Raw genomic sequence first — 10,275 nt, 5'->3', positions numbered from 1 at the left:
AACTTCTCATTTAATCGTTCCTATTTAACATTATGTTTTAATTAACCCGTATAATATACGGGTTTCACACCTAGTGTTTACCAATATTATGAAGATTTAAATTTAAATTAAAAAATTTACATATCCACCTGTACGAAAATTTTATGGTATTCAAAAATCTAGAATCTAGTTTATAAAGATGGCCACATCAATAAAAAGTTTACAACCACATATATGAAGTCACCAATTTGAATTTCTCATCGTCACCTTATCCTTATATAAATAACGCCACTAGTTTTGGGACATTAAAACAATCAGAGGCTGCTGATTCAAAATGGGTTCCTTTCCAATCTTGACTATTCTTGAAGAGTCGCAAGTATCGCCACCTCCGGCCACAGTAACCAACAGATCGCTGCCACTTACTTTCTTCGACTTCTTATGGCTAACCGAACCTCCTATTAACGCTGTCTTCTTCTATGACATCCCAATCACTAAATCACACTTCACTGAAACCATCGTCCCCAACCTGAAAAAGTCGTTATCAATCACCCTTCAACATTTTTTTCCATTCGTTGGCAACTTGATCGTGTTTCCTTCCTCTGATAAAAAACCAGAAATCCGATATGTTGAAGGTGATTACGTCGATGTTACGTTTGCAGAATGTAACCTTGATTTCAACGATCTTACAGGAAACCATCCACGAGAGTGTGACAAGTTTTATCATCTTGTACCTCTTCTCAAACGCACTGTTAAAGTCTCCGACTTCATAACAATTCCGGTGTTCTCCGTTCAGGTTACACTTTTTCCGAACAATGGATTCTCTATTGGCATGACGAATCATCATAGTTTGGGTGATGCTAGCACGCGGTTTTGTTTCTTGAAAGCGTGGACTTCGATAGCTCAATCAGGAACAGATGAGTTGTTTTTAACTCATGGGAGTTTACCCGTTTATGATCGACTTGTTAAATTCCCGAAACTTGATGAAAGTTATCTGAAGAACGCAAAGGTTGAAACTTTTAACGAAGAGTATCAACCTCGATGTCTTTCAGGACCAACTGATAAAGTTCGAGCGACAGTTATCTTGACACGAAGTGTCCTCAATCGGTTGAAGAAATTGGTTTCAACCCAACTGCCTAGTTTAGTATATGTATCATCTTTTACAGTTGCATGTGGTTATATATGGAGTTGCATAGCAGAATCAAGAAACGATGAGTTTGAACTTTTTGGTTTCACCATCGATTGTAGAGCACGTCTGGATCCACCGATCCCTGCAGCTTATTTTGGTAACTGTGTGACGTTTTGTGGAAACATGGATAAAACGAAGCTGTTAATGGGAAAGGAGGGATTTGTTAACGCTGCTAAATTGCTTGGAGAAAGTTTACATAAGACCTTGACTGATAAAGATGGAATCGTGAAAGATTTAGGATCGTTTGAAGATTTCTTGTCTGAACTGAAGCCAACAACAATGATCGGGGTTGCCGGATCACCGAAGCTTAAGTTTTACGATTTGGATTTTGGATGGGGGAAGCCTAAAAAGCATGAAACGATTTCGATAGATTATAATGGATCCATATCCATGGCTGCTTGCAAAGATCAAAGTCAAGATCTGGAGATTGGTGTGTGTCTTTCGGCTACAGAGATGGAGGTTTTTGTTCGTGTCTTTAATGATGGACTAGAAACGTACATTTAGATTAATCAAATTATCTTTGTTGCTCTATGTTTTTTCTTGTTGATCTGAATCTCTGATGGTTGATAATGGTTATTACCATGAATTCAGATTAATCAAATTATATCTTTTTTTGTTGTTGTCATAACTCATGTGTGATTTGTAATTCATCTTGAAGACTGGAAACAATGACATTGCTGTCGATAACTGATTTGCTCCACAAATATTATTATCATTATTATTATATATATACAGTGAAATGAAATAGAATATTATTGAAGAGTCAAAAACGACAACAGCAACGTATGAGTACTCCTGGTTTATCTGCGAATTTGTAAATAAATTTAATATTTCATTTTTTATCTTTTTCAAAAGTTTTATATATTTAAAATTGTAATATATTAATCTACTTACTAAAATAAATATCACAGATCTTCTGTATAATCGTTACAGGCTTACATCACTAATTAAAGAAATTCTCTACCAAATGGCCAATGGCCTAGCAGTAAGTAAGCAGTGATCCTCTCTTAGGAAAGGTGATGGGTTCAAGTCTCGGCAGGGACATAGGCGGTTATTTAGGAGTAGCTTAGTTAGTTTGCCGTTTAAAAAATAAATAAAATTCTCTTAATAATTTTGAATATAATATAATATTTTGCTCTTTGAAGCCTAAACCCTACAAACGTGAAGAAGATATTAAACCATAGCTCCATAACTCGTCAAGAGAGGACGGCAAAGTGTAGATACAACACATGGAACTACCCTAACCGGCTTGCTTAGACTGAGCGGAGAGAGTATCGAACCAGAGAGTCTAAGAATGCTCGAGAGGATGATGTGTAATGGCCATACCAGCATGGAAGACGATAGTGTATCCGCGCTGCCACTGATATGCTCTCAATTTTCTAGTTGTTCATCTTAAACACCTCTATGCTTGCTGACATGATTTGTTCGTATGGCAGTGGAGAGGCAGAAGACCAATATGTATCAATAGATGGAGCCGGCTCATGAAGTTGTTCATAAATCGATTGTCTTTTAATTATATAATAGGCGAATACTCGTTGTCAGGGGCGGAGTAAAGAATTTTTTTTAGGGAGTTCCTCTTAAATTATCAACGGTTTGCAAGGAGTAACTTAACACAGGGACGACCTGATGTATTAAAAATATAAGTTAGGGCTTAGTGCCCCATTTTTTAGGGGGGTCCACTTAACCCAAATCCTCTAATGTCGACTCTGTGACATCCCCAATTTCACGTCAGAAAAGACCGATTTGTTTATGTTTTGTTTTTAAAATTAGAGTAATTTTTTTTAAGAAAACAGCTGCAGAATTTGTTCCCAAAACAAAATATGATAAGAATTTATCAAAGCATTTCTTTAAAAGAATATATTTTCATTATATAACAAAATCTTGAGATGTCATGTTCAATACAGACCAAACCATAAACATAACAAAATAGACCATACAATAGTTATTCATAACCACTGGCCTATAATCCAGAATCTCTCGTTATGTCAACCAACTTATGTTCTCGTGCCATAACCTGTGTAACAGCCCGGATTCCCAGGTATTATTTATTCATATATTTTTTTGTGTTTTGTGAGGGGACTCGGCGAGTTGGAGCTCAAACTCGCCGAGTAGGATCGCGGTTTTCGACGCGGGTTCGTGTCTGGACTCAGCGAGTCCAAGGAATGGACTCGGCGAGTCCACACTGTTTAATGAAACCCTAATTTCCCGGTCCTGAGCCCTATTTAAAGGACCTTATGGCCCTTCAGTGCGGCTACCTTAGACCTTGAGAGCACCAGAGCATTTGAGAGTCCTTGTGAGTGAGAAAAGAGGCCATTATTCACCATCTTTGTGTGTGTTTGCAAGAAAGGAAGAGGAAGGCCAAGCTAGGAGAGTTGGGGAGCTTGGATCTACTTCTATTTCGGCAGAAGAAGCTATTTGAGGTAATATTCAGAGCTTATTCTCGTGTTTTTGTTAATATGGCCAAATCTAGGGTTTCTTCATGCCTTGTTTGCCTTGTATTTGGAGTGTGAGAGGTCCCTTGGGGAAATGGTACCTAGATCTGGACCTTAGTATGTCCAGAGAGTCCCAAATGCCCTGCTTTATGCCTTTCCTTTTGAGTTGGGGACTTAGGTTACCATTTTAGAGGTCATTTCACCAAAAGGAGCCTTGTAAGCATTGCATGGTAGCCAAGATTGTGACTTTACGTGATGAATGTGCTTGGAAGGACTAGATCTATGAGTTAATGGAGCGGATCTGGCCTCGGGAGTGAGTTTGAGTTGATGCATGGCATGGACTCGCCGAGTCTGAAGAACAGACTCGGCGAGTAGCATGAAGATTGTCCTTAACCACTTAGCGAGTGGTCTTGCCGAGTTAAGGGGTTGACTCAGTGAGTCAGAGAGGGTTGTCGAGTGCACTGAGTGAAGCTGGAACTCGCCGAGTTGAGTCGTGGTGGCCTCGCGATTCATGCCAGGTGGAACTCGTCGAGTTAGGGGAGTACTCGATGTGTCAAGAGAGGATCCTAGGGAGTCAGTGAACATGTATAGACTCGTCGAGTCGCTCTAGTGCACTCGCCGAGTTCGGTCAAAGTTGACCGTTGACCGTTGACCAGAGTTGACCAGTGTTGACTTGATAGGGGTAGTCAACCTTTGTTGAGAAAGTGTTAATTAGAGATATATTGTATTATAGGAGGATTATAGCTCGGAGGATCGAGCACGAGTGATTCCGGGATTTGCGAGTATCGAGATACGCGAGGTAAGTCCTCTCACTATACTTTACCTTGAGTAGGTAATCAGAGTTATGTGACAGAGTATTCGTATGCTATGTATGTTATGTGTTGTACTGCATTATTTCTATGTGATTTATGTTGTGCATGTTTATAGAGCTGGAACCGGAAGGTTCACAAAGTTAGAACTAGAGGGTTCACAGAGTAGGGTCCACGGACCCACAGAGTTATAGCCTCGAGTGGCTAATATGTGTTATATGTGGTATTTGGGGAACTCACTAAGCTTTGTGCTTACAGTGTTGGTGTTATTTGTTTCAGGTAATAGTGATGACCGTGGGAAGGCGCCGGCTTGATCAGTACACACACATGGGATTTTTATGATATGTGATCTTGGGATGCGTTGTATGACATTGATTGGAGTTTCAAACATTGATGTTTTTATGAAAATTAAATGAAAATGTTTTTATATTATGCAAAAAATTGTTTTGAAATTTACGTTGTTACAACCTGTAATATAAAGAAAACTGAAAGGGTCAGACTTGGGAGCCTGGTGAGCATATAGGGTTTTCAACCCACAATAATATAATTATTATATTCACTTATTAAACAATTAATCCAATTACTCACCCCCATTATCTTCATTTATTTCTTAAAGATTTACCCTAAGAATCGATTACCCTTCTCCCATTCATTCCTAAGGATTGCCCTAAGGAATTGGCACAAAGTTTAGTGCTGCCAAGGTTCTTAGATTACCTCTGATGAACGCGTAGTTCACAATAATTAATGAACGCCTAGTTCAAAAACACCTAATGAACACTTAGTTCAAATATCCCTGGTGAACCCAGTCACATAAGGAACTCATAGTATGAAAGCTCTTAGTTCAAACAATGTGATAATAATGTATATCTCGATCTTGCAAAACTACTAATGCTATTAACACCTATAAATCGTATTTCTAAAACAATCTATTCCATCCCGTTGATCCTCACACACTGACCCTATACAATGATCTTACGAGATCTAGCCTGAGGAATCGATATGAATAACAACTGACGAAGCTGCTTCGGAAATTCCCTGGCAGAAAATGAGGATCAATAAAGACATCAAATGAGGGGAATGAAATAAGTTTCACCAAGAACCTTCGTTCGTAAAAGAATGAACCACAAGAAAATTAAGTCAGGGGTAGTTATCTAGATAACAATGCCTAGGCGTGGTCCGACTATCATGAGGTATTATACCCCCAGACTCTACCTATCCCAACATCGAACTTTGCCTAGCAATGGCCTGAATACATGAGGTATTTCACCCCCAGATGTACCATATCCACCAATATAACACCATACATACTTAGGAGTGGTGTAATACTGACACACTTTATTAGGCAGTCTACGAAGTTCCCTTAATTACTTCGTGAAAGAAAACGTTGACATATTAAGCTCGGTCGATCACTTCATAAAAGAAACGATGATTCCAAGGATCTCTCAAAATAAAAGTATAGGGAAATACTACAAGAGTAATCTCGTACGCTCCCGTAACCGACACACAAAATTGTCAAAAAGACTTTGTACATGATAGTACTTCTGGCACATTATAGTACTTTGGTATGCGAAAGACTCGTACCCGAGAACATAATAGTACCCTGGCACAAGCAGCACCCAAGACACAGAGCTTTGAAAAGGACTTCATACATAAAATGTACTTTTGTACGTAAGATGTACTCCGCTGATCATCGATCTCACCACACACGTACTCTTAATAAGAGACTTTCCAATGTCCAAACTTAATTGAACTAAACATCCCTTCTTAAGTCTTAACCCATCACTAGGCAAACCTACAATGCTTATAATCAAATTTTGATAATTTCTCCGTTTAGGCAACGCCAACTAGTGTATACTTAACACAAGGTTTTAAGTAATAATATCATATATAAACATCTTAACATATACTGAACCATAACTGATTCGCACGTTATATCATCAAATATATCTAACACGTATTTCGGACATTAACAAATACTTCACATACATATATATATTTCATAGTTTAATCAGTACTCGTATTAAAATCACATTCCTTAAAGGGACTATACACATGATACCTTATCGAATGAACACATATTTCAAAATACATAATCCATACTCCCGGATCTTAAATTTGCCTCATTACCAAATCCATATTCCCGAACCTAAAACTAACCTATTGATCTAATCCATACTCTCGGATCTAAAACTAACATCTTGATCTGATCCATACTCACGGATCTAAAACTAACCTCCTGATCTGATCCATACATCCAGATCTAAAACAAGTTTATCTCTTTATCCTTTTATCTCATGGTCCAACCCATCTTTTATCACCTACCAACAACCTCATCTACCTATGTTCTACCCAACATATTTTTAGATACAAAATACATATATAGTTTAACTCATTAAAACTTATATAACTCATCCACTCCACAATCATCTCAAATAAACAACAATATATTATACAAATAGCACGTATTTCATAGCAAATACTTAATATGTATGTGTTAGAAGAAAGTGACTACACACTCATACATATAAACAACAATATACTTAATACATTCAAACAATACTTGTATTATTATCATGTTTATGAAAGGGACTATACACTCACTTGATTAGACGATGCTCGGACAGTACTATGACTTGTAGAAGTAGTATTCTTCGGTAGATCTGAAAGATCTTCACAAAAATTGGCTTCTCGCGGGCAGAGCTTCGGCTCGGGAATTTCACTTCTCGGGATCTTCGGGCTTTGGGACTCGCTTCGGGTCTCGGGATGATACTGGGGCTTCGGGGAATTAAAATAGAGCTTAGAGAGAGTATCGGGAGTGGGAGAGAAAAGATGGAGCAACCAAAATCGGCTGCCCCTTGAATTCTATTTATAGGGCAAAAATGCTAAACTCACCTCATGAGTTTTTAATTCTCACCTCGTGAGTTTCTAATATCCACCTCGTGAGCTCGATTCGTCATTGCGTTCGTCATGGCCACTTGCCCTGGAAGACGTCCATCACCTGCTCACCTCGTGAGCCACTTAATGCTCACCTCATGAGCTCTGACACAACCTTGGGGTTCACGCCCCGAACTTCAGAAATTCATAACTTTCGCATACGAGCTCCGTTTTTAACGTTCTTTATATCCACGCGTAGGTGATATTATGCTCTACAACTCTCGTTTAGACTTAGTTGGCTAATTTTGAATTATTTTTAATATATTATAAATATATTATTTTTAGTTGGCCGGGACAGGAAAACTCCGTTATAAATTCATAACTTCTTCATCCGACGTCCGTTTTCGCCTATCTTTTTATCGTTTCGCTACTATCAATGAGATCTTCAATCCTCATTTAGAAAGTTTTGGCTAAAAACCACTCGATCTCAAATCGAGTATTCAGGCTGCATACCGCTAAGTCAAAACTTAGAAAAATCATAACTTACTCATACAAAGTCAGATTTGGACGCTCTGTTTATGCACGCTCATGGTTTAACAAACTCTACGACTTTCATTTAGATCATTAAGGCTAAATATCTCTCTAACGTAAATTCACTATTTACGTCGCGCTATGTCGTGCCGGTTCTGTCGTGAAACTTCGATATGTCATAACTTCTTCGTTATAACTCGAATTTCGGCGTTCTTTATATGTATAGAATCCTTGTAACATATACTAAAACTTAGTTAAGATTAATCCTTCTAAATAACCTTCTATCAAAAAGTCATTTTTGACGCTTATCCTCTCTAAAATTACTAGCCCTAATCTACGGGCATTACAGTTTCCATATTTTTCTTCTCGGATTCTACACTTGTTGATACGCATACGACACCTTAAATCAAAAGTAAAGATAATACTTCTTCCTTCCATCTCCATTCTTGCGGACTCACACTATGAATCTCTGATTAATTGATTCCCCGTTCTCTATTTTAGTAGGCTTCTCCAATCTCGATTCTTGAACTGTTAAACACTGAAAGAAAGGTTGAACCATTGAAATAACGTCTGTACTTCTTCCTCCTCCATTCTTGGCTACTATGAAGACCGATGAATTTCTCTAATGATTAAGGTATGTGCTATGTTTTTTGACTTGATTTTTTGCATTATCGGATTATTTATTAGGGTTAATATTCGGTTTCTTCATTATCTGTTTTCACTTGATACCTTCTATTCTCGATTTTTTTAGTTAGTGTTTCCACTAATTTTTTGTATTGCTGGTAAATTGAATCTTAATTTGTTTACTTCTTGTTAAGGTATTACAAGATTTATATGATTTGATAAACTAAACCGGTAAACCTTAATTTGTTTACATCATGTGAATTTGTGTTTACGGAATTCGTAAAGGTATTCTATTTGATTCATGAATTGACTATAATTATTGTTTTATATAAAATGTTTCTTTTCTTAGGAATAGAAATACTTGGGTATGCAAGTTAAATAGGGAAAATGCTTCTTGTGTTATGCACAGTCTAATGAATGTTGGTTATTGTTTATTGATCGGTTTCTATGTATGTGGCTAATGGCTTGTTCATTGATTTTTGTGTTTAATTGTGCATTCACTACTAGAAAAACAGCCTTTTACGACGCTCATTGCGCGTCGTAAAAGGCTCAGACGACGCGCAAATGCGCGTCAAGGAAGGCCCTATCATAACGAGAGACGACGCACTTTTGCGTGTCGTCTATAGACGACGCGCATTTACAATGCTCATTTACGACGCACAATTACGACGCACGTTTACGACACGCAATGCGTATCAAGGAAGGCCCTGTCATAAAGGAAGACGACACACATTCGCGTGTCGTAACCTTATGACGTGCGTGTTAATGACACGCAATGCGTATCAACAAAGCCACTGTCAAGAAAGGCCATGTCATAAATGAAGATGACACACATTTTTGCGTATCATAATTTTAAATGTTTAAAAAAATTTATTTATAGATTTACTAATTTTCAAATTAAATTTGTATTTAATGTCTCATAATAGAAAATAAATATCATATACAAAAAATACAATCCATTGCATAAAATTTAATGTCATACAAATAAAATACCATAAATAACAAAGATAATTCATTTCACTAATATGTCTATTCCAATTGTGACTAAATGTTATAAAAAAAATGAACTCCAGAGAAGCAAAATTTATATACAATTGCATTATCTAACTTACTATCTGCCAACAACTCTCCGTGTGTTTGCTTTTTGCTTGAGTCTCGTTTCCTCCAAAACTTCTAGATACAGTGGCTTGCTTCTTCCTCGTTACTGTACGGTACCTATGGCCATGACTTTGCAAGCTTGAATAAAGAACTTTGTATGCCAACTATTGTCATGCATTAATATTTAATAACTAATACTATGCATATAAACATTAAAAAACTAATTAATTAAAACTCTCTATTTATTCACAGGTATGAATTACATTACCAGATGATTACATTTGGATAGGCCATTTATGTCTTTTCCTCCATAGTCAAAGTCTTAATTATAATTTTTAACTACAGTGCAAGGCTAGGGTTACGAGCACCACAGGGGAGTGTAGCAAGTATAATCGAAAAAAAAAACTGGTCAAAAACTAATTGGAATGTCACATCAAGCTAATGAATAACTACAAAAACTATCTCTAATCTCTTATGATGAATCCTTAAGTGATGCGTATAGGTTTGGTTTAGAAAAGGTTGAAGAATTTTTGGAATCTAATTAAGAACATAAAGGAAATGATGAAAAATGTGTTGATTGAAGATGATAAGCATCGAATTAAAAGGAACTTAATTGAAAAATATGATGGATTGTGCAAGAATTTAAATTCAGAAGAATGTCATAATGGTGAAATCAATTTTGATTATGATGAAATTGTAATGAGAGAAATAGGTAACGTCCCAAAAATATGACCCAAAAATG

At 37.0% G+C, this 10,275-nt stretch overlaps 1 protein-coding gene across 1 annotated transcript; it reads left to right on the top strand.

The window, feature by feature from the left end:
• The first annotated feature begins 237 nt into the window (after positions 1 to 237).
• Positions 238 to 1,852, top strand: LOC111906208 (malonyl-coenzyme A:anthocyanin 3-O-glucoside-6''-O-malonyltransferase). The gene has a single exon (XM_023901934.3). It carries the CDS (start codon positions 314 to 316, stop codon positions 1,667 to 1,669), a length of 1,356 nt encoding a protein of 451 aa, XP_023757702.1. The 5' UTR covers positions 238 to 313; the 3' UTR covers positions 1,670 to 1,852.
• The last annotated feature ends 8,423 nt before the right edge of the window (positions 1,853 to 10,275 follow it).

This window comes from Lactuca sativa, chromosome 8, assembly GCF_002870075.4.
Source record: "Lactuca sativa cultivar Salinas chromosome 8, Lsat_Salinas_v11, whole genome shotgun sequence".
NCBI lineage: Eukaryota > Viridiplantae > Streptophyta > Magnoliopsida > Asterales > Asteraceae > Lactuca > Lactuca sativa.
The sequence above is the reverse complement of the archived record's forward strand: the minus strand, read 5'-3'. Positions and strand labels throughout refer to the sequence as shown.

Bases quoted from the DNA above. Each gene is read 5' to 3' on its own strand.
- LOC111906208 (XM_023901934.3), top strand. From the start codon at position 314: ATGGGTTCCTTTCCAATCTTGACTATTCTTGAAGAGTCGCAAGTATCG.